Source organism: Cinclus cinclus, chromosome 5, assembly GCF_963662255.1.
Source record: "Cinclus cinclus chromosome 5, bCinCin1.1, whole genome shotgun sequence".
NCBI lineage: Eukaryota > Metazoa > Chordata > Aves > Passeriformes > Cinclidae > Cinclus > Cinclus cinclus.
The window spans coordinates 60941274-60966908 of NC_085050.1; the positions used below are offsets into that span (position 1 = coordinate 60941274).

General features: G+C 37.6%; 1 protein-coding gene across 2 annotated transcripts in view; it reads left to right on the forward strand.

The window, feature by feature from the left end:
• ARHGAP10 (Rho GTPase activating protein 10) overlaps positions 1-25635 on the forward strand; it is a 135704-nt gene that overhangs the window by 79337 nt on the left and 30732 nt on the right. For both annotated transcript variants that reach the window (XM_062493070.1, XM_062493071.1), the window contains 5 exons: positions 4383-4470; positions 5658-5716; positions 8233-8338; positions 8960-9119; positions 22544-22694. In XM_062493070.1, the coding sequence (XP_062349054.1) occupies positions 4383-4470; positions 5658-5716; positions 8233-8338; positions 8960-9119; positions 22544-22694 (564 nt within the window). The remainder of the gene's footprint in view (positions 1-4382; positions 4471-5657; positions 5717-8232; positions 8339-8959; positions 9120-22543; positions 22695-25635) is intronic.

Below are 25635 nucleotides of genomic sequence, written 5' to 3' on the forward strand. Positions count from 1 at the left end.
ATTTGCAGAAAAATTTTCCTCCCTTTTCCTTCTGGAAATTTTGATGCATCTTCAATTCTAGTGACTGGAGTTCTCTTGCCACTCTGCTGTCCCTGAGGGAGGGAAAAAGACAGAAATATTGGCACCTGGATGAAATCCCTTATCTGCCTGATATCTCTCACCAAAGTAGTAGCCATGACTGCAAAATGTGCCATGTTTCCCCCTTTCTTGTCCTGAACACTGACAGTACATGCAGTCAGACAAGACCACTGGGATTAGTTCATTTTTATAGAGCTTCCAAACCTGTCACTTGACAGCAAAGGTCTGATTCTCAGGGATTCATTGGTATGCAAAGAAGCTTGTTTGCAGTTTGCACCAGGCTCTTCTCCAGAACCATGCATGCTCCATCTGTGCTGATAACACAGTGTTCTTTGGCACTGCAAACTGAAGGAAGCCAGAAAGTGAATTCATTTCGTTACCCCAGACATTATGTGAATGACAAAGCGCTTTTATATTATATGCTGCTGTCAGTTCAGTGCCACCTGTAAGACTTTTTCTTTTCCTTCCTTTATTTTTTCAAACAGCCTGTCTCCTCAGAAATGATAAGACATCTTGAGACTTGAGGACCTGCATGTCATATCAATCTGTCATAATGACCTTGCTAAATATTAATTTATGATGTCTTACTTTACTCAATATTAACAGCACCCTGAAGTACTCCATTAGTAAACCTTAAAAGTATTACAGAAAAAAGGCTCTTGGAAATACAAACTGGGATTAATAAAAATGACTGATCTATAACAGATTTTCATAGTTGTTTATCTATGTTGGGGTTAGCCTCAGTAAGAAATAACGATCTTTAGCCATTGACCATGGGAAGAATGATGTGCTGTCACTCAGAGAGCCTTGATTAAATGCATTTGATACACAAGATGCTTTTCAGTTTTGTTCTTGCTGGCTTAGCTTGGGCGTGCAGGTCTGGCAGGCAGATTTTCCTTGCTGCCATTATTGGTATCCAAATTAAATAGACTCAGGTTGCCAGTGGTTCAGTAGCAGCTGGAAGAGTTTGCTGGGGATTCCAGCATCTGCTTTTAGTTGCTTTTTAAAATCAGCAACATTTTTTGTCATTCCCAAGTCTCATATATTTATTTGACATGACAAGAATACAGTGGTATCAAGATGAAGCAAAAAACTGAACAGGAAAAAGTTAGGGTCCAAGCAGGTGCTCTTTTCTGATGATTTGTTGAAAGTGATCCTATTTCTGCTCTTTATCTTTCTGTCCTCAGAGGAGAACAAAGAGGGTTCCTTTTTGATATACATTGGTACAGAGAATTTAAAATGACTGATTAATCTTTAATCTTTTGTCTCTGGGCATACTCTCAGGTATCCTTTTATATGAAAGGTTTTTCAGAATCATAAAAACTCATATTAACTGTCTGTATTTTAGAATGTTTGATAAGATTTCAAAGTGTTTTAAGCTACCTATCACTGACCATGAGGTTCACAGTTGGAAAGGCTAGACGTGAAAAAAGTCTTCCAAATGGTAGCTAGGGACATAATTTTTTTTTTGGTTATTTTGTCTCTTTTTCAGGCTATTTTCTGTAGAATTGTAGAACTTTGGAAAGTAGACTGAGAGTCAAGAGAGTATGAGAAGACCAACATGTGCTTTTCTAGTACTATGAATGCATAGATCTTCATCTGTAATGCAAAAATCTAGTGGAGCTAAGTCTCTGCAAAATAAGGCTTAGCAATCAAATATACAATTCCACTTAAAAAAAACACGGGTCAATTTTACAATTAACTTAGTCCATGAAGCTACCTCTAACTGGTATTGTGCTATTTTGCAGCACCGATCTTGTTTAAATTTAAAGGGAGGCACCTGGTGAGGAAAATACTCTCTACCTTTAAGGGAAAATGCTAAATTGACCAGATATCTCACTGTAAACAGGGATAGAAAGCTGGAACTTCCAGTACTATGGAAGTGTGTTACAAGCACTGCAGTGTGAGTTGTCAGCCATCAGGAGTCTCAGTTCTGGAAGTGCATCAGGGCCCAGTTCCTGTTTCATCGATGACTGGCGTTATGGATCTGACGTGGCTCATTTCCTACATGCTGTTACATAGATTTTGTACAAGCCACTGCATACATCAGCTTTCACATGGACCATTGCCTGTTGGAAGGGACTGCTGAGGACTTGCAGTTTCTGCTGATGAGTTCAGGTTTGATATCTGATGCTGTCTGGTGTGAAAAATACCGGATATTGCATGTAGCAGGAAGCTTTCAGGTACTTCTGCCCTCCCAAAACCAGCAGCTTTCAAAACAATGACATGGAATTCCTTGTTATTTTATATACAGTAGATGATAGTATACGTGCACATCTAGAGTGGGCATATTGCATAGGAAAGCAGAGAGAGTCTTCTCCTAACCAACTTTAGTGAACTGGACAGTTTTTGTAAACTTTGGCTCCCTTATTGTCAGATACATTTGTATAAAATTTGGAGCTGATCTGTCAAAAGCTGTTCCTTAAACATGCAGTTTTCCAGGCATAAAGTTGTCCCTCAGTGCACGGTGGCTGTTACATGAACAAGTAGCATGAAAACAGCTGGAATAGTTTTTCTTAAAGTCTTGCTGAAGTTCCAGTTCTTACTGAAATGGGATGCTTGAAGTAGAGTGGAAAAATGGAGCAGGAATAGCAAAATCAATTGGGTGATAGAGCAGAGAGCAGTGTAAAGCAAATGCCAAACCAAAAATTAAGAACATGTCTTTAAATCTTGATGGCTTCCAGTCAAACCAGGGGTTTTTAGTAAGTCTGGGTTTCTTGTTTTTTTTTTTTTTTTTCTTCTCCAAGAGATAATGAAATGTTTCGACAATACTTTCTATTTTTTATTTCAAGAGGCTCACTTTGGAATTCAGACGCCTGTTGTGTTCCTCCCAAAATTCATCAACAAATTTCAATGAATGGAGTGCATACTTTGAATGTAAAGGAGGTTGACGATTATGAAGCAGCTATTTAAAAACTGGATATTACAGAGTGGTTCAGTAACAAAGCCCCCATAGATTTTGTAGCTTTCTGATGTGATGGCACTTTTTATTTAATTAATTCAGGAGACAAATTTTCTTCTCGAAAGGGAGAATTTGGACATGGAAACAGCCAGCATGCTAAAAAGAAAAAAAAAAAATAAGAGAAGCTTATATCTTGAGACAATCCTGAGTATTTTGGATGGTGGTTGGCTAGTAACAGTTTTGCTAGAAAATGTTATTTGACCTGTATTTTAAAATGAGATTTAAATAATTGATATAATGAGGAGAATATTCAGTTACAGAAATAATTGCTTGGCACAGCTTTTAGAACAAAATTATTTAGTCCCGGTAAAAGGACTGCACCTTTAATCAGGGATCCTAATTTGATTTTTTAAATGTGTCTGCCATTTGTCTGACAAGCCAAGTAACAAATGAATTCTGAATCGTATGAACGGCTCCACACGTAATCTGTGTCAGCCACTGCAGTGACTGATGGAAACATGGAGCAGTAAATAGTAACAGGGAAGTCAGCAAACACATTGGGTAGCTTGGCCATAGACTTGTGATCTTTCCTTGTGTCAGCTAGCTATGGCTTCTTCTTTTGGGGCCAAAAGGGGTTTTTTTGATTGAAAAACATTCCAGTGTGCTGTGTTGTTTTCAATCTGTCAAAAAGTCTTCAGCCTGCTGGGTCGATCAGGCAAACCATTTCGTTCGGTCTGTCTTGTTCCAAGACTCTACCAGCTAACCTGGGAGAAGGTGGGAATTCTGTGGACCTGACAGATGGTCAAGCAAACAATTTCTTGTCCAGAGGCTAAAACTGATCAAGTAAGGCAAGCATTCAGCAAAGACTCCTTTTCCCACTTTAGGAGCTGCTCATAAAGGTTTTCACGCGATGCAGAGGGTCATGCTACACTTTGACTGTTCTCATCAACAGTTTACAAGCAAAACTATGGAAATAATTTATCACTTTAAGTAAGAAAGAAAAGAGTAAAAGATAAATTCTTCTTAGAGGGTTTTTTTTTTCTCTAAACTGTTTTTGTACATCTTTCTGTGTTTGTGAACATCTCTTTTTTTAATTAGAGGTGTGAAAATCTCAATTGCTATAGAGATCTTTTTACATGAGGGTGATTTTTTAATCCTTCATTAAAGAAAAGAAATCAACAGTAAATAGTTTTAAAAGCAAAATAAGAAAATGGAATTTATAAACAGATTTGGATATTTAGTCTATTTCGTATTACTGAATAATAATTAAAAGGACATTGCTTCTGTGCTCGTGTGAGCAAACACGTAGTGTTAAAAGTCAATGTGTTGCTGTTCGTGTAGCTCATACTGATTTAGAATTCCCTTTTTCAATGTCCCTTTTCTCCTTCTGGTTATTTTCTAGATTCAAAAACCTGCAATGAGGTTGACCTGGAAAACTCTGTAGATTGGGAAGTGAAGACAATTACTAGTGCTATGAAGCAGTATCTGCGGTAAGGCTGTCTCTTGTTTATTTGGTTTTTAGACTATAAGTTCTTATTTTAGTTCTCCTATGCAGTGTTTTAAGCTGCACTAGTTAGTTTTGCTATGTTTGGAATAGGAGCTCATTTTGTACAAATATACCATGCATGTTATTTGTTTTGGGGGAAGCAAAATACTTTAGCATCACTAATACTCATGTTCATATGAGACAAGCCCCCAAACACTTTGGTGTTAGACACAGAAGCATTTCACTGATAGTTCAGAAACCTGTAGTGTTACTGAACTTGCTGAGAGTCATTACTGAAAGTTAGCTAAGATTGTTAACATTTGTTTCCTTTTTGTGTTTATGTGGTGGAATGAAATGGAAGAAGGCTTTGAATTTTTTAGTATCTTCTTCTTTTCCTTCTGAGCCTTGCTCTGATGTTCTGTGTGTAATAGTAATATTTTGAGTGCTAAATTTTTTAAATTACAATTTAAAATATGTTCACTATTCAAATGTCTTTGCCAATTCCTGATAAATCTATTTTACTAAATTGCCTAAGAACACAAAATGTCACACTTTTGTGTATCTCATGTAGTGTAACACAAACACTGTGCTTTTAATCTGCTATTTTTATTAAATAAAATACTATTACGATCATTTTCAATGAGTGCTGCAGAAATATCATAAGGATACAACTCTTACAGAGTATAGAAAAGGAAAAGTGTATGTGGTGAAGTATTTCTCCCCTACAGTATTTTCCATCTGAGTGTTTACTCAGATATTCAATATTTCATGAGCATCAGTAAAGTCAATATAATAAATGGTTTTAACTCCAGTGGTGGTGGTTGTTGTCAGGACCTTAGTGTCTTTCCAGTAAGGCATTGACTAGTCATTCTTAACCTTAAAAAGTACTAATGGAGAATGAATTGCACAGTATTTGTGTACAATTTTGGTGTTGAAACTGGAAAGGTATCTTATGATAGAGGCATCACTTCAGCTCATGGAAGGTGAATGGATGCATTTAGTCTTATTTTCCTGATAATACCAAGTTTTCCTTTTGCTCTAGAAATCATTGCATTTGTAATTTGCCTTTGTAACAATAGTTGCTTCCAGTTTGAGGCTTATGCTGCTGAATGTTTAACAGGTTTCCCGCTTAGAGTTAATACAGCTAGAAGAAAATACAGTTAAATTTATTATGTCATCCTTGTTTTACAGAAGCCTTCCAGAGCCACTGATGACATATGAGTTGCATGGAGAATTCATCATTCCTGCCAGTAAATACATGACTGTAGTTCAAACAGAAATCTTTTGTTTTTGTGCTGTTGTGACCACAGGAGCTCTCTGCAAATGCAATTTCAGAAAAATGCTTCATCCCAGTAAAAATACAGGAACAAGAAATAATAAATTATTTAAGAATATATTTTAATCAGTATTTAGTTCTATTGTGTGTCATATATAATGTGACTGCCTAGCACAGTTTTTACTTTTATGAAAAAACTTCTGGATAACCAGTGTAAACATTTATTCTTATTATCTTAATTGTATAATGATAAGCATCTACCTAATCTGTGATTTTCTTTTTGTTTGCCTTCCATTTATAAAGAGTATGAAGCTTAGCAAAAGAAAGTACGCTCTTTTGAGCTCATTTGAGTCCTTAAAGCACAGCTGCCTGACCCTTGTTTTCAGTGCCTTGCCAGCTCTGTGTGTAGGCTGGCCTGAATGTTCCTCATGTATTAGAAGAAAGGAAAGAGCAGGCCAGATTATACTGTGGCAGTTCAAATACAGACTTGGAGAAGACACAACAGCATTTGTAGCTCAGTTGTATGGTATCTAGTGTACATGGAATTTTTTTGGAAGAGGATAGAGGGAAACTGTGTAAGAAAATTTTTGGCAAAGGATCAAATAGATATTTAGCTGATTTACTTTCCAGCCTGTAGCACTTCTGGCAAACTGTGGAAAGCAAAATTAAAATAAACTATGAGACAATTGCTTTATCATCTTCAGATTGCTATAATGACTTTCCAGGACTGCAGAATGTGTTTTCTTCTGGTCCTTAATTCAAAATGAGAATTAGCTCAGGAAATTCATTGCCAAAGCACATGCTAGCAGGCAAATGCTTAAACAAAATTCAACATCCTTACCTACATGGTGAGTCTTCACGTTTGTACTGGAAAGTGTTAAAATAATTTCTCTACTTCTGAAGTTTTGCCAGCAGTTTCTCATTTTATTTTCCTTCATTTTATAGTCTCTTTCAGTAAAGGAATTCAGTTGAAGTTACGTGTTTGAGACAGTACAGTGTTCATAAGTAGTAAACAGCTCAGTAAAGGAGCTGATTCTGGGGAGGGAAATTCCATCAACATTGCAGATCTGAGTTACAGTATGCTCAAAAATAGGTAGTCAGTGTTGTTTCCTATGTTGGCTATAAAAAACCAACACTGGAAATAGCATGGAGTATACTTTTCCCTGAAACTATTGGAGGTGGAGCCAAAATTAAAAGGTTTCCCTTCAATTTTGTTCTCTTTGTACATATCAGTATAGATTGAAACTATGTGAGCTTTGACTGTATCTTGTAGTTAAATTGTTTAGCCAGCGTTTAATTGGAATTTGTGATCTCACATATACATAAAATAACCTCACTTTAAAGAAGGCCTATTTTTTCTATGAGAATTTTGAGAAATTCACAAGAAATTAAACATTGTGCTTTTTGGTAGCCTATTTTCTTGCAATCTGTGCAGGGGCATTCACTGCAAAAGAATGGAATACGGCCCTAAAATCTACAGCAATATGCAAAGAAAAAAACTCTGAAGCAATATGCACTGAAGAAATCTGGTGGTATTTTATAGGAAATACACTTAGCAATCAAAGTTGCCTTAGAGAAAGCTAGGACCTTGGCAGTGGTCCTCATGTCAAAACTTGTTGCATTCAGAACAAATTGTAAAATTTTCTTGTTCTGTACTGTCTAGTAAGTATTATTCTAGGCAATAGAGATACTTCCATTCCTCTCATTATAACCACTACAAAGATGTAATTTTGTGATTTAATGCAACTTGGAGTAGGAAGATGGTTTATTTTCATCTTTTACGTTCTTGTTTTCATCTGTGTACAATAAAACCTGTAGGAGCCAAAATTATTTAATTTAACATGCAACAGACAAAAATAAAAATCTCTTTGCTTATCTTTATTTCTGTACTGTACTAGAGATGCCATTGTTATTCAGAACCTTTGTCATAGTATTCTCAGTAGGTTTTTTTGCATGCTTATTCTTCTGTGTCTTCAGAGGTCATTAGGTTTTCTAAGCATTTGGATCTGCATGCAGTTTGCAATGCAAGGTAGCATAAATGCAGTATCATTAGGTGCACAGTACCAACAAAACTGAATTCTAATCATGAGGACAATCAGTTAATGATGCTAAAGTGGAAAGCAGTACAGTTCCTCTCTGTGGCAGCCAGTAACATCGCTGCTCACCTTGCAGTGTATTTGTAAGCAGATGAGTCCAGTGCAGCAAAATGATAACTGCATCTATTAGTCTTTAAAAATAGATGAACAAAGGCATCCTTTTGTAGGTGGATTGAAAGATAAGTTCTCAAAATAAGTAAATAAGTTGATAATTTGAGAAAAATATTACTTGTGAAAACAAGCACATATGCTCCGTGTTGCTATGTTTGGAGATACATAAGTGGTGAAATGTGCGCAGTATGTTTCCGTGGAGGGGTGGGAGAAGGTTTATGTTTCTGTGGATCTTATTTTATTTTAATTTTTTTTTTGAGATATTTATTTCTATATCCCATAGAAAGTGGGAGTCCTGAATCTCGAGTCAATGCTGTTCACTTCTTGGTCCACAAACTCCCAGAAAAGAACAGAGAGATGCTGGAAATTTTGGTGAAACATTTAGCAAAGTGAGTGCTATGACCTGCTTTCCTACCTTGTCAGAATTCCTGTCTTTACCTTTCTTTAGCTACAAAAAGCTTTCGTGAAGTGTGGCTGGAGCTGAAGCCCATTTTGATGCTGTCATCCTCAACCCCAAGACCCAAACGTGTCCAAGCAGACAAGACGTTTGACTCACGCTGTGCATATTTTGGTGGGAAAGGCAGAAATCTAAGATGTTAATGAAACCATAGAAGTATTTACTTTAGCAGTCCTGCCAGCAGCTGAGGGTTTGATTGAAGTGAGAAAGGGAACATTATACTTTCCTCTTGCAAATTCTGGCAGAGGGAATAGTGGAGATCTGTTAGCAAATTTAAGTGGGTTTCACACTTGCCCTGGTCCAAGGCTAAGTGCATTTTATATATTTAAGTTCAGTAAGAGACTGGTTTTGTTTTTAAGTTGCCAGTGGAAGAATGGCTTTTCAGTTTTCCAGAATTTAGTAAGACTTTATTTGAAGAAACTTTTCACTAAACAGACTTCTAAAACATAGATTAAGGAAATGTAATGTTTTCTTAGTAGACTGCAGTTTCCAGCAGTAATGGAAATTTTTCATAACCCATTTCCTGTTTTTTCCTTCAATTCTTTTCAAAAAGTGTTTCAAATCATGCCAAGAGGAATCTAATGACTGTTGCAAACCTAGGGGTGGTATTTGGACCTACCTTAATGAGGCCACAGGAAGAAACTGTAGCAGCCATCATGGACCTGAAGTTTCAGAATATTGTTGTTGAAATCCTGATAGAAAATCACGAGAAGGTAAGTTTTGCTATGTTTTCACTTTTCTGAGCAGTCTGAAAGAATCTGCTAGTCTTAATAGGGTTAAGCATGGAATGAGGCATGACATTAAACTAATAGTTTAATTCTAAAGAATATTCTTTATACACTGTACGCTTTTGGTTATTTATCCTTGATAATCATTCCTGTTCATAGGTGAACTGACATTTTGGAGTGCATATTTCCTGGCAGTGGTAGTGCTTTTGTGTGTATAATACACCAGCAGATTTGCATTATGATATTTGCATTTGCTTTTTTTCTGAGCAAAAGTGATAAAAAACTGGAAAAGAGAAAGCCCAGGTTCAGTTTCTAGCTCTTCCATCAAGTACTTTGACCAGGGGCTGAATTCATTGTTTTATATCTTCATTTTATCTCAGAGTTTCCTGAGCAAAAAAGACTTTACTGTGCTCTAAGTTTTATGTGTAAAAAGCATTATGAGAGAGCCAGGTATTAACACTTCCTTTGTTTTCAGCTGAATGTGTGTTATTTTAAGCCTATGTATTTGAGGTAGTACTGAAAATAGAAGTTGTTGTTGCTGCTGTTCCTGAAGTTGCCAGTTACTACAGTGCCTCACGTGTACAAGGTACTGTCCAGGATATCACTGCATGTACTCTGGGAGGATCTGAAATTAAAAATAAAAATAGTAAAAAAGTTCTTTACTTGTCACCTTATTTGGGTACTCCTTTGGAAGTCCCTTGTGTCTAAGCTGATTTCTGGAACTGGTTGTTTAAGGTACTTTGTACTGAGAGATGGACAGCATCTCCCTAACTCTTACTGTCAAAAAAAAAAAAAAAGTGCTTTGGAAAAGTCCCAAGATATGCTTTTTCTTCTCTCTTCCTTTCTTAAGCACTTGGAGCATTGAAATTGTTATTTCCTTTAAAGGTTAACAATGTTGAAATTGGCTATTTAAGTCAAGTGTTATCTGCTCTAAATAATATATGTCTCAGGTTTTTCTGACAATGTAATTATGCTCCCCCTGATTGATACAGGCTGGGCAAAGCTGCTGTTGGCATAGCTGTGTCCACATGGTGGGTTTTGTTGGCTTAGTTGACTTAGGGTGTAATGCTGTCCTCACACGCACACTGAGCAGATATGGTATTGTTCTGCTGGAAAAATACTGGGCTGCACATGTGGCTCAAGTTCTAAGCAATAAATATTCCAAGAACTGTGAGCCATGGTATTAATTTTGGATCTTAGAAATGAAAGTAAACCTTGCAGTTGAGCTCATGATTTTAAAGCTATTGAGGTGACCACACAAATTAAAGAAAGTCAAGAGAGAGCACGCAGAGCCAGGGTGCTTTAATAACATGTGGAGGTTGTTTATTCAAATCACCACAGATTAGCACCATCCTATCCTTATGCCAGCTCAGTCACATGTCTCTAAAAACTGTACATCAGTCTTACATTTGAAGCATTAGTGGCCTTTCTTGCTCCTCTGAAAATGCAGAGAAGTGAAATATGGAAAGTACATCAATATAACACTGCATCATTTTCCATAATTCCTTGGTTTTATGCCTTCTTTGGAACTAGAATGGTATAATTTTTTTAAGGTTTTCTGTCATTTCACTGCCATTTCTAACAGTGAACTTGCCATCAGTGGTTTGCCTGCAGCAACCTCTCCCACGCTAGAGCTGCTTCCAAGATGGAAGGCAGCCCCAAGTGTGACCTCTGTGTGCTTATAATAAAAGCAATGGAGAGGTGTGGTGAAGCATTACAAAAATTTTATAGTCAAACTGACTGTGCTGCTTTTACAAGTGACCTTTCTTTGTTTAGGGCAGACCAAGGACCTACTTCTAAAAGCAAGCAAGGTCATTACCAGTCTAATGTTCATTTTGTGTTGCTATTTTAAATTTTTATGCGTTTCAGACTTTATGAGAGTTTGTATTAGATATTTTTATTTATAGCCCGAGTGGAGTCCTAGGAAAAGTCACCAGTTATGGGTTGAAATATTTTAAAATATTTCTTTCAGCCACTGCTCTGATGCTGCTAAAAATTAGCAGCTTCTGCTGATAGGAGCAAAGTTTGGAATTGTAGCAGATTGATGGGGTCAAGATGGAGGTGCACTGACCCTTCACACTTGCTACATATGTGTTTTCCAGCTCTGATACTTTGCAGAGAGGCATTTTTTTTTCACCCTGTAGCAAAGGAAATGACCAGTAAACTGTCCAAATGTAGAAGCAGTAGCCACCAACATTTCTGGTGTAAATACAGTAACCTGTAAGGGAAAGTGATAAAAAATGTTTAGGAGTCCTCAAATATTTTAAAATTCCATCAACGCCCATTATATGTCTTTTGTGGATACCTTTATTGAACGAGAATCACTGTTCATTTATAGGAGGAGACATAATTGGTTTATTGGCTTTGAAAACCTGCTGCAGTCATTCCAGTATCATCACTTTGCTGGGTTCTGATTAGAGAATTTCTGTGAAATTGATGTGTGGAAACCTGAACACAATGACTTGCTGTAAGATAAGAGTATCATGCTTTGTGAATAAGCTGGCTTTGTTTGTTTGTTTGTTGTGTTTTTTTAAAGCCTTCATATGTACATTTATTTCCTGCTGGCTAGAAACCAGTCAGCACCACTTCCACCTTGTTTATGGGCTTCATATGTAAATCCAAACCATGTCTGTGAACCAGTTACAGTGTGTTGAGGAGGGGATGTTTTGCAAAATGCTGAGATTGGAACACTGAAACCAGACCATACAGCCTGATGTGTTGCTTTAATGGCATTAGAATTGCACAATGATTGAGTAGGAAGGGATAGAAGAGCATCAGGAAAGGAATTGTTTAGCTTTTGTCAGTTCTAGACAAGTCTCTGCCAGGCAGAGTATTTCACAGTGCCCACTCAGAGGGTAAGCTGCACAAGCAGATATCTGCTTTGAAAGAAAAAGACAAAAACTAGACCCAAGCTGAGATATTTTACTTAGGACCCTCAGAATCACCTGCTGTGGAAGCAGGGATAATCCAGAGGATAATTAGACCTGTAAAATGTCTTGCTTTGCTTCTGTTCTGTGGTTATAAGGGAAGGACAGCCAGATAGTGAAGGCTAGCTAGATTTTGTGTCCTCTATATTTCCCTTCACTAAAGAAGCATCAAGATATTCATGTTTGTGTCTCATCATTATGTTTATTTTGATTTGCGGTAACAAGTTCAGGAGGTGACTGCAGCTGTGCTTGTACAGTGGCTGGAACAATCTTGGCCTTTAGGTAATCTTCTAATGAAAAATCTTAGTCAACTTGGCCCCGAAAATAAGGTTTTGATTTCTCTTATCTGCCTCCTCCAAATGAGTTTCAAGGGTTTCAGTTAATTTTTCTTCCCATGGGTTTAACAGATTGGAAATCTTGGACATTTGAGCTCTTCTGGTCTTTTCTCTGACTTTTGGTGAGGAAGAAGGGTGATGCATGCCACGGCAGCATGAAGAGCATGCACATGTTTATCTGGCTGTTTGTTATAATGTTTTAGCATTTTGTTGAAGTGAATGTCACTATTCAAAGGGCTTATTTATTTGCCATTTAGAGATGCCTCAGTGGTAATGCGAGCCATTTTGGTTTCTCAGTTCCCTGAACGATATTTTAAGAAGGTAAAAAAAGGCACCAGGATAAAAAAAGTCTAAGAAATGAAAGAAGATGAGGGAGGAGGTTGGAATAAAAATCTCAGTGGGACTGGAATATTTAAACCAGTGTATGGGGGAGGAAAGAATAGTGAGTACAAATAGCAAGATTATAAAAACAGAAAGAAGATGAAAATTGCAGTGAAAGAAAATTAGAAGGAGAAAAGCTAGGGGCTAGACAGAAGTTCCTTCTGGAGACTGGAAGGCCAGAATCTGAGGAAAGGCTTCATAAAAGGTACCTTTTTCTCAAGTTCAAACAACCTATAGGCAAAATTATCTCAAAGGCACTCATGCTGAAAATCTCAGTAGTTCCTATATATAGGGCAGATACCTTTTCTCTGTCAATCCTTCTTATAAAGGGGAAAGATTTTACATATTTTAGACAAAATGTCTGTGGCTTAGCTTTCATTTATTCAAAACAGTTTAAAGGGGAATTTTTTAAATTAAATACTTTTTTGTCATACTTAGGGCAATTTTTTTTAACTAAGAAGGGAAGAGAAGAATTTAATACTACTGAGCTCTTAAGCCAACATCAACCTCATGTAGTAATCCTCAAAAAATCTTGTCTTAAAATGTATTACAGTGCATAATACATGCAATATTCATGAGACATAAGGAATAGAAGTGGGTGAAGTCAGTTGTTTGTTTTAGAGCATGAAGCAGCACGGTCTCCCATTGGCAATGCAGCAGTTCTGTTGCAGGTAAGTGCTTTAGGGTGGAATGCCACCACATACACTTAAGACTGTTTTTTGGCAACAGAGCAGGTCTTTTGAAGGCCCAGTGAAGGGACACATGAGAAATACTAAAGAGGGCTTGTTTCAGCTTTCCTGTTGCTTTGCCTTTGGCTGCAAAGGAGGACCAAGACGCAATGCAGCGTAATTATGGTGGTTCGCTGTGGTGCAGCAGTTTGAAACCTCCACAAGCTCAATGTTTCTCAAGTCAACAAACATTAGACTTGGAGGGGGAGAAAATGACATTAAATTGTCTCCATTAGTGCAGAGTTTGTGGCAAAAACACATGAGGGTATTCAGCATGTGCTTAACTTGAAACATGTAACTAATCAGAAGTGTCATTGAAACTATTCCTGAACTTAATTCTAATTACATGCCTTAATCATTGGCTGAGTCTCAAGCAGAAAGGGCAGCAGACACAATAAAGAATTTCTGGTTGGAGTCAGAGCAGCTCTTTTGTTTCGTTATAGTGTCAACAAACTCTTTAAATCTTTTCTCTGCCTTTTGGATAGCATAAAGCCCTTCCATGTGAGACACACGCATGTGGTGGTAAATTGACTGCAAATATTTTTTTTGTTGTTTAAAAGACTCCGGTTTTCTAAATGTGGTCTATGCATAGTAAGAGGACTGAATATCAAATCTCTACTCACGTTTGTGACTGCAGTTGATGATATTAGAAGCAGTCTGGATCAATACCTGGATTGGTATGCTGCTAGACTGGTCCAAAAAACAAAACATGCACTGTGAGAAATCATATTATATTAATAAAGAAAATCAAAACAAAAGTGATCTCAGGAGTGGAAGAGACCTGCTGAGATGCTGTGCTACAAATACATGGCACACAGAAATAGTACATGGATTTCTGACTTCTTGTTTTGCCTACCTTATTTACAGTTAATTTGGGGAAACTTTCCTCTGCTTCATACAATATTTCAAAGCAATAGAGGTATCATCTTCTGCTGCCCACAAGCAATGTTCCTAAGTAAGTAAGTAAGGAGAAAGGATGATAAAGGAGTGGAATTCAGCTGACTAATATTTGCTTCAGTCTTGATGGTCAGAGTGTTGTGGTTGCGTGTACAGAGGAAGAGGAGGCAAGGGAGAAGTGCATGTGGAGAATGTTAAAATGAATGTTCTTAAATAAATTCTTATTAGTAAAAGAGAATATTCTGTAAAATATTGCTAGCGGCATGAAGAGGGGAAAAGTTGTTGTGCTTCTTAAAGTTTAAGAAGTAAATTCTTATGCAGAAACTGTGTGACAATATTTTTTGCATGTACTCTTTAGAATTCTAGCAAGCTTTTGCCTTACCAGAAGAGCTAGTATATTTCAAGCCACTAAACAGATTTATGTATTAAAAATATGTAGCAGTCAGCTGATAATACTTTTATTTCCAATATTTTCAAGTGTATGCTACTTGCACTAATAAAGCATCCGTATTTCATTTAGACATACAATAGAACAGTGTGTGCTTTGCCTCCAAAGAGCTTATAGTCATAATGCAAGGTAAAAAAAAAAGCATTTTAACAAAAAAAAACAAAAACAAAAAAAACAAACCAAACAAAAAACAACAGCAAAAACAAAACAAAAACAAAACAAAAAAAAATAAAAAAAACAAACCAGAAAAGACTTGAAAAAGCAATGATGGTATAAATCCTTGTAATGGCAGCAAGGGTATCTGTGGAAAAGAAAATGCTGGTGAGGCTGCGTGGTTGACTGCAGGTGAACCATGTCATTTGCAATGATATCGATCTTGTTCTTTCATTCTTTGGTGAAATAATTTGATGACAGTCTGGCAGGGGGTCAATGTGAGGTTTTATATTACCTGTTCATAAAATCTGTAGTAAAATAGATGTATATGTATATATGTGGTGTTTTTATGTGTATATGCACATGTATGTAGATGTCTTTATATTTTTATTACAAATGAAGGGGGAGATCAATGTTACCTGTGTTATGTTCAGCCATAGTTGTTTTTGCTGGGTCTTGACTTAGGTTTTCAGGTGCCATTTTTCATCTTCTTAGGACTTTTCACACTCTTTGTAAGAGAAAATACATGCAAATATTCTCCTTCTGCATTATTTTCCATTGAGGAGCATGTCATATTTTTGAAATCAAAGTAATTAGATTGACTATTCAGTCTCTTAATTTTAAGGTATTTCTCTGCTATTTTAAATAGTTCCTGTAACTAAACAAGATACACAGAGCTATTATGTGCATCAGGGAAAGGACCCTGTAACAGAACCCTTTTTAGAATACTCTCCTTGGTGTGAGAGTAGGTGAGCACAGCAGAGAAGGTGAACCTGCAGTGGACAAACGTGCAGGTGTTCCCAGCCTGGTGTGTGGTTAACTCTCTCATTTCCCTCGATGGCTGGAATGGATTGGTTGATAGCAGTGAAGGGGCTGTCATCAGGAGTGTTCTTCTCATGAATTGTTAAAAGGTGGAGTGTTATGTGATACAAAGACTGCAGCTTCCATCCTATCAGGAGTGCTACTTTTAGAAAGGCTGACTCAACAAACTTGTAATTCACCAGTGATCAAAGGACACCCGTTTATAACCTTGGTATGGTTTTCTTCCCCCCCGCCCCCCCCAGCTGTCCTCCAGACTGTAATGTTGTGTTTTGCAGGCTTTTTAGTTTCTTCATTATGTCTCAAAACTTGAACTACACAGTTCAAGGCAGTCAGGGCAAATATGTGGCTGTTAGAGTCTACTGATACATCAGGTCTGTCTGAAACTTCCCTGGGTTCTTTTGTCACTCCTGTAGTTTGCAGGTTGTCCAGATCTGTAGTTGTATGAGAAGAGCAGATAGCAGATACTCCAGTCAGAAGGAGACTGAGACTCACAGTGCCCACAAATCCCGATAAAGCAATGTTTCATTTAGTTAGGGGTGGTCCGGCTGCCAGGCAGATGGGCTCAGCAAATGATGTCTTTGCAATGAAGAAGAGGCTGTCTTGGACGGATTCAATTTTAATTTATTTATTTAGAGAGCTTTGTGGTTTGGCTCACAGCCAAGGATGTTTCCTGTTTCTTGTTTTGACTTATACCTGGTTACTTTCCAGGCTGCATCCACTATTGCACTGTAATTCAACAGTGTGTGCCAGGCAGCATCAAGAGAATTATTGATGCTTTCTGGTTGGTGGCCCTCTAGAGACTGAGCCACAGGTAGTTTTCAGCTCTGGATCTGATTCTACACCCCCCCCAATGTAATGATTGTGAATAATGTATAAGGGTATTTTGTGGTTTGTAGTGGAATTCAAGCATCAGAAAATCTGCATCTTGTGCAGTGCACATCAAATAATATTTTACAGCATATAGATTTTGAAGTGCAAAAGTCAGGATAGCTAATTTGAGGCAGGCACACATTGGAGTGGACATGATGTAACCTTGGGAGTTTAGTTATTTAAGAATTCTAATAAAGTTGATAATTTTTCTTGGAGAATTTTGTAAATGTTTAAAAATACTGAATAATTTTAGAAGTAATCAACTTCAACAAAATTTTGCCCGCTGAGCACAATTTCTGTTTAGATATCAAGAATTCCTGGTGCATGTAGTTTTTATTTATTGAACTGTGTTTGTGAACAAGAAAAAGAAATAGATAATTTTCACCAAAACCAGGAATGAAACATGTTAATGTAACATTATCCATAGCAAAGTAAAAATGTGAACTAGTAAGAAACTACAATAACAAAGGATCATTTAAAAAAAGAGATTTCAGTACTCTGGAACTCTTACAAAATTGTTAGAATTGGTTCAGAAATCAGTTTTGAAATAAAACTTTTGTTCTAGCTCTCTAGAAGTTGGTATTTCGTAGCTTCTATTATGATTAAACTTTTACTAACTCCAATTAGCTTCTGTAATCCCTTCAAATAGGGAATAAAAACCCTAGAACTTTTCATGCTATTGAATGTGGTTTTTGCTGTTAAAAAATGGATTACACTTAGTGGTTAGTGGTTATAATTAGTGGCTGAACTACTGTAGTAGTGTTTTAGAATGCTTATTTTCACCTTGCAATTTCTGAAATGCTTTTATCTACAGTAAAATTGTAATTTGACATAAAAGACATCATTGCTTTGGTTTCAGAAAATGGCAAAAAGCATGGTATGACCACTGTCTTCATTATCCTAAGAGGAAAAAAAAATTGAAAATTTTTCTGAGTAAGAGCACACTGTGAACTGCAAAGACAGTTGGCTTTTTTTTTAGTGTTTTGTCTGTAATATCAATACATGATTTTTGGTTTTGTGCTGATTGCTGGGTTTAACCTGAACTGGGCTTGCATTACATTGAAAAGAAGCTCATCAAGGAAAGATCATGGTGATAAGCTCCTCTTGCACTATCCCATTAACTGCTAATGTATACAATTTTCTTTGTTCAGCATATATTATAGCCAATTGTCATGGAAATGCAAGGAGTACCATAGGGTTAAAATGTGTAAGGGGAGAGCAAGTGCCATAGCTGGATGGTATTTTATATTATTCAATGAACGTTAGTGGAAGTAGCTATGTTTGTGTCTTTTACTTAACAATGGCAAATCAAGTTAGTATTGAAAGGAAGTTGCCCAAATAGAAACTTATGTTGTTGTTCTTGTCTTGAGAAATACTCTCCTTTACAACATGTGAATGTAGTAGTGGAGCCTATCCCACTAGTGGAATTCCAAAGAATTTGGAATGACCTTGCACGTTCTAGCTTCCTTTGCATTACACAGTGACTTCTGCTGCTCTGGTTTGTGTGTGTGTGTATTTGAAGGAGATAGATGCATGTTCTGGGTGGTTGGTATTGTGAGAGTGATAGGGGTTTTGTCTTGCAACAAAATCATGGCATAGCTTTAAGCTGATTTTTTATAAGTTTATCCCCATTAGCTCTATTACTAAGCCTCCAGGTTTTTTCTCCCCTCCTTTTCATCCCTCTTTGTTCTTGCTGTTTGCTTCCCACTGATTTTTAGAGGAAATTTTAATTACCCCAGTGAAACAAAGCAGACAGAGATGACCTGATGTCTGGGTCTTTTCCTAAAGTGATTCCTGGCAAACATACTGAAATTCATTAATTAGTTCTGCTTGAGACCAGAACAAACAGATCAGTATTCTCTTGTAGCAGCAGAATCTAATCTACATTTCCATGTACAGCTATACATCTAGTCATAAACTTGTGGAATAAGTCAAGTCCTCCCAGCCGTGGGTTCTTTGAATATCTAAAATTGTCTCTCACAAGAGCTCAGGATCTAGAGTCCAACACTGTTGTTGCAGATTAAGGGGAATCTGGCAAAATTCCTTGGGCTGCTGCCATGTGGATCTGCTGGTAGAATACAGTATGATAATATGTTGAATTTGGCTCATTACTCCTAAGTTATGCTGCCATAGACTTTGTGGGACACAGATTTAGGAATTGGAATGGTTATATGTAGGGATGATCTTGGGCTCACTGCTCTAGACAGAGTTGTTATTAGTGCTGTATGCCCAAGATGGTTTGTGGTTTGTTTAGCCTTGTAAAGCATCCATTTTATACTCCTACATAGAGAGAAATAGGTCAGACTTAGCAGAGTTTTAAATTGCTTTACCAGAGTTTCATCTTTTCTGTTGTAACTTTTACACTGCAGGTTTGGAGATTCATTCTCTGTTTCATTCAGTGTGCACTTTGAAATTCTGCTTTCATATAAGACCTGAAAAAACTATTTACAGTAGTGGACTAACTGGGACTGACTAACAAAGGGATTTGTTGCTGGATTAAAATTATGAGTACTAAATATATTAGTCTTCACCCAAGTGTAAATTGTTACACTTAACTTCAGAGCTTACTCCCAGGTAGGTCAATAGAAGGATGCCAGTACTTTTGAGAACTAAATTGTAGAGAAATGGTCTCTACAATCTCTTGTCTATAAATCTCATGCAGTTTGACCACAGTCTCAAAAACAGTGTTAACAGTGGATGTGACTGTGAAATCTTTAAACTTTGAGGTTGGCTTAGCCTATTTTTATCGCTTCTAGAATGATGTAAGTCAATGAGCATACTTCACTCTCATCCTTATTACAGGAATTATTCTAAGCTGTGGTGACTTGTGCAGGCCAGATGAGTGATAGTGGTAGATCTGACCTTAAGGGAGCATGGGTTTTTTTTTTTGAGTAGAAAAACAATCATCTCTTAAATAGCACATTGCAATCTGTTCTTCCTTGGGGGAGTTTCCCTCCAGTTGGATGTATGTGGTTGCCTTGCCATGCCTGTGATAGCAGTTACTTGTTGTGCAGGACAGTACTCCTATTAGCTATTAGCCATGAAAGTTTTATACTTCAGTAATGTTTAAATAGTTAATAAGATTAGAAGCAAATGTGAATAAAACCAAAACCCAACTTTTCTCCCCACAGCCTAAATAAAGCATGTCTCCATCCCCCTCATTCTTAGGCAGACCTAACAGTGCTTCTGTCAGTGCAGCAGACAAACAGCCAAGCCATGATGAAACACATTTGTCTATTTAAGTGAAAACAAAGCAAGAAAGATAAACTGAATGCTGTATGTGCACTTCTGAAGGTGGAGGTTGACACCCTGGTTGCTTTTCAGATGCTCTCCTTTGCAAAACTGTAGTATGAGCTGAGGCTTTTTTCTGCAACAGAAAGAGATTGCTACTGCTGAAAAATGTCTAGTTACGGCTGGGCTGGATTTTATTTTCTTACTGAAAAAAAGCAAGAAAGATACCAAAGTCGGGATGAACACAACTATGAAGTGCTTGAAGGAGCAAAAAGTCTTTTTTTCTTTTGCCATTGTGACTCTTAGTTTCTCATGTTAATAGTTTGGAAGAGTATTTGCAATATATGTGAGAGACAAGTAAAAAACACTGAAGAACTTCACTGCAACCTGTGCAAGTCACCCTCAAGCATACAAGAAAGCTCATCTCTTATGAAGTACTCCTGGGAAATACTTGTTCTTCTCACCATCACTAATTTCAGCAGAGATCTGTGGATAAGGCTGTAGAAATAAACACAGCTGTGGAATGTGACATAGTAAACAACATGCTGAAACCTCTTGGCAGAGAGTTGGTTTCCAGAGAGCCCAAATGCAATGCTTAGTCCGTGGAAAAGATGGCATTTCAAGTTTTGGTACCTTTGAATTTTTCAGAATCAAATATTTCTCCGTAAACCGGCTCAGTCTAGCCTTGTATTTACACATAAGGGGGCAGTGTGGTACTGTTAGCCAAGTGCCATGGAGGTGCACATTAGATTTCACTATTATATATTGCATCATATTTTAAGAAATGGCTTTAGGACTCTGAACACAACTAGAGCTTTGTCACTACCTGAGAGTGCTGCTGTGTCTGTACTGGGAAGAACCAGGTTGGGCAGCTTTCTCTCTTCTTTGTAAACATTTTGTTTTTTAGAGAGTTGCTATTTTGGCGCTCTCTCATAGTCCCTTGTTCGTAGGCATGTGAAGGAGGGGGAGGAGGGAGAGACAGTTTTCATAAAACTGGGATGGGGAACTTCAGATTATAGGATTTTTACCTCCCCCATGGCAACATTCACTTACTGGGAAGGAAGGTAATATTTCCACTGGAGCTTTCCTGTGCACACTGTACATGGACTTCTGGCTCACTGCTGCCCAGTTTTGGGAACATAATAATTTCTTCGCTGTTTTCATAGAATATTCATTAATTTGATGATGATTAAATAATTGTCCTCACTTGATTATTTTGTATCAGCACAGTCTTTTACCTGTATGAAAGTGATGATTGAGTGGCTGTATGTCATTGCATACATGAGGTCTTAGGCCATCTTCCTACTCGTTAATATTCAGGGTTAGCAGGCCAGAATATGATGGCATTTAGGGTTCCTAGTACTTTTAACATGGTGTTTTGAATGCCTTACTATAGGGGTGCTTATGGCATTGTTTCTCACCTGTCTGGCTTTTAGTGTCATACTGCACCTGACACATGATGTTATTATCCAGAAATGTGTTATCTGTGTTGTCCCTTTATAGTTTCTGCATGGATTTCTACTTCATAAAAATCTTCCCCTACAAATACTGATTACAGCTCTCCTCTTTTGCCACGTATCTTTATGGTAAATATTATAAAGTTGCAGAGTACAAGAACATCATACATGGTTTCATTATATCTTGTTACATTGCTGTGAGGCGCTGTACAGACACAGGAGTTTTCTTACACAGCTCCTGTTCATCTTTTCCTTTATCTGCTGCTTTGTCTTTGCTAAAATACATATGAAGCCAATTTGTTCATGCCATGATCATTTGTAGAAGGCTGCTGGTGAATTGGATGCCAACACACTGATAATTTCTAGTAGTAAATCAGGACTGCTAGACTGTACCCTTTGTGTGACAGCTAAAGTAGAAGTGCTATCAGGTACAGAGAATCTGTGTTGTTGGTTAATTCAGAGAGAAATGACATGGTATTCTGTGTGGAGTGGTGCTGATGGTCATGACTCAAAACATAAAATGTTTTGATGACAGGAAATGCAATCCTTTTTATATGTATCTTTGTGAATGTCAGTATTTAATATAAAATTGTCTCAATATGCAATAGTCAACAGAACAAATTCTCATGTGGTTTGTTACTATGGTACTTCCCACTAAAAACCCTGCCCACAAAATTTTCCTCTTGTTCTCTTCAAGAGTGTGGTGTTTCTTTAATTAAAATGGCTGATATAAGGATGTCACAAGCTTTGAAAATTAAAATGGGTATTCTGGAAAAATTACAAGTTCTAGCTAAAGCTGTGAAGCATTTTGGTTACTTGTTCCTAAGTTAGTACCCTTCATTTTCTCCTTCCCCTTCATCCTAGCTGGTAAGTGTGGCTGCAAATGCTTTGTGTTTGAATTAACTGATTGGCAGCTTGGTTAATGTGTAGACAGTGCTCTTGGTTATTTCCATATTATATTTATCTATTTTTTTTTTTATTTTAAAAGCACTCATTAAAAAGCCACAGCATACTCCCAAACTTGAAGGAATGGATTTTTTGGCTCCTGTCTGCTTTGAAAGAAATCCAAAACAAATGTTGTTTGATAATGGTTTACAGTTGCATTGCACAGGTTGCTCTTCATGATAAATAATTAACACCCTTTGTGTTCTTGATTGCAGATTTTCAAAACCCTGCCTGATGCTACTTTCCCTGAGCCAATCTCTATGTCAGTATCTCCTCCAAATGCCCCACCAAGGCAGTCAAGAAGACAAGGACAGCGTATTAAGAGGCCTCTGGCTGTTTACAATCTCTGCCTGGAGTTGGATGATGGTAAGATGTTAGTAATAATTTCAGTCCTTGCATCAGATGGGCTGTATATCCTATCTCCAGGAGGTGTTTTCATTTCATGTTTCATTTGTATACACGTGTGGATGCACATGCACGCTGGTTTAATTGCTTTGGAACATGCAAAGAAGCAACGAGAGCTCAGAGAGAGGACAGCAGGGAGTACTGTCCTGTGACTTATGCTTAAAGTAGGACGGACTGTCTTAAATGTGCTCTTCTCCTCAAAAAAAGAAGCAGCTCCTGTTTCTTTGGGGAAATCTCTTTGACCTCTATTGAAGATTACACAGCCATAAGATAAATGGAGAGAGAACTAAAATTAAAGCAAATCTTTTATGAGAAGAGCTAATGCACTTTACAGTTAAATTCATCTGGATTAAGGGCTCAGGTCACCACCGCACTGGAGAATACCACTACTTCACTTGAATCTTTAATACCTTGCTGTAACTAGCAGTAAATACTTGTCAACTTGCCTTACCACTGAAAAGCAATGAAAAAAAAAAGCCTTCCTTTTACATGGAGTCTGCAGTAGCAGCATACAGTGAGGCAAAGGGTGAATTACATTTTATATAGTCTGACTGTTGGCCAGAACCATAATCATTTTTCTGAAATTTCGTTGCTTGGGGGTACGTACAGTACTGAGGAGGCAAGTCAGGGCTCATTCTGTGTTAGTTTTTCACCACCCTATTCTTTTCTCTCTTCTAATGCTTTTAGCCAATCATCTTTTCACATGAAGAGCATGGGATCAGGGCACAAAGTCCAGTTACAGCAAGTGAAAATAAACAGGAAGGTTTTGAACTCGTGCAGTAGTAAGAGATTCACTGGTGAACTGTCACTAAATTGGTGGTTAACAGTGGTTAATTTCATAAGGCAAGAACACAGATGCCTACAACAGCTGTTAAGTGCAGGTTTTAGAAATAAACTCAGGACTGTTTATAGTTTCAAAGCCAGTTTTGCAAAGAGTCAGCAAGAAACTCAGCATTCCTGCCATCAGATTTGATTCACCAGAGATACATAATCTGTGTCTTTCTCTCCTTGCATCAAATGTGAAGCTAAATGTCTTGACTAGAAGATGTTTAAGGTGTATCTGCTTAAAGAGCTTAAGCTGTCTTAATTTGAATAATATGCTCCCAAAAGCTAAGAAAGCTCTTGAGCTACATCTGCAATAACAAATTTACCCTCCTTTGAAAAACAAAATAAAAGTGACGCTGCTCACAGAGCTGTTTATATCTAATTTATAGTATGAATCCTAGCAGGATACAAGAAATACCATAAATTCTCCAAATCCATGGAGCAAGGTGTGCACTGAAGAGTTGACTTTGACCCAAACAATGCAGACAGAAAGCACTTGGTGGATTTTTTTTTTTTATTCGAAGAGCCAAAAATACTGTGTTACTGTTGAAAACCGTTATAAGGATTCTATTTTGCCTAAATGCAGTCCATATTCTTGCCTAATTTGGGCATCTTGGCAAAGAGCTGAGATTTTAAAGGGCTGTAATAGTTACATTTCATGCAGAGCTTTGGTGCTTGTCTGGGAGTTGCAGAGGGCTAACTGCAGAAAGCCTAATGCATCATGGTACATGTTAAAACCATAGTGAAGGCTGAACCGCTGCAGGTGAAATTTTGGTGCGATCTGGGAATAACATTTCCCTTTGTAACTGCTGAAAAAACACCCTCTGCGGTCTGTAAACCACTACCAAAGGTAGCAGGATCCTCAGGCTGTGGGTAGCTGCTCACCCCACGCTCATGGCTCTTTTCCTTGTTCAGCCAGCCAGCTGTGCCAGGACAGTGGTCAGCAGTTGGGACAATGGCTCCCGGGCACACGAGGCATGCACACGCAGTGCCGCGAGCCCAGCAGCATCACTGCACGCTCGGAGCCACTGCCCCAGTGTGGATCAGCTGTGTGGAGCAGCCAGGCTCATGAATTATCTAGTCCCTGAGTAGAGCTCAGTGCCTCCAAATACACTCTGTGGCCTTCAGTTGCTTTCTTCTTTGGAGAGGGGAATAGAAGTGAGCCTGGGCTTCATTCCATATTTACCTAGTTCTTTGGCTAACAAATGCATGTTTTATAACTGCTCTTTGGAAGATTTTATCCTGTGTGTGTTTTTAACAGGAAATTAAACATTAAACCCCTTCCCTCCCCCCCACCCCCCTTATTCACAATGGCATGAGTTAAGCACCAGGCACAAGCCAGTGTTTTGTATTTCCTGGATATGGCAAAATTATCATAATCTTGTTTTAAACAAGCAGCTGATACATATTTATATGTAAATATATTTGTAGACAAATATATCTCTAAAGTTATTGTAATTGTATATAAATATTCTCTATGCCTTGAAAATAGAGCTATGTTGAAGACAAAAATCTCTCTGTGCTGGAAAACTTCTTGAGTGTGTTTCTTTTAGGATTGTTATGCAAACCAGGAAATTGTTAGAAAAGCGGAAACAAGTCTTTAGCTATCAGCTGCTCCAGGGAGTTAACAGGCTTCAGAATCCACTGCTTGAATTGGAAATGCAGGGTTCAGGCCAGGATTCTTTTTAAAAGCACGTTTGCAGTCTAGAAGCTTCTTGACTGCACACAGAATGTATGCAGCAACCACCCAGAAAGGGCTGTAAGATATATAAATATTGATAGATATAATAGCTGAAGAACACACACTGCGTTTGATAAAAATCTTTATTTTGCCTTCTAGTAATTAGCTGTACTGAATTCTGATAGTGCATAGATTTTCCTTCCTTGTACATGGCAATTAGATGATTAAACCTATTTGCAAACAATTCAAGGATTATATTTACTACAGTGAGGATCTTTGTTTCCTGAAAGACCAACTTAAGTCACAGATGATACTGTCTGTTTTTCTTTCAACTTCTTTCTTCTTTGCTCTTTGGTATGCCAGTTACTAAATTTTCAACCTGAAGATTTTTGACAT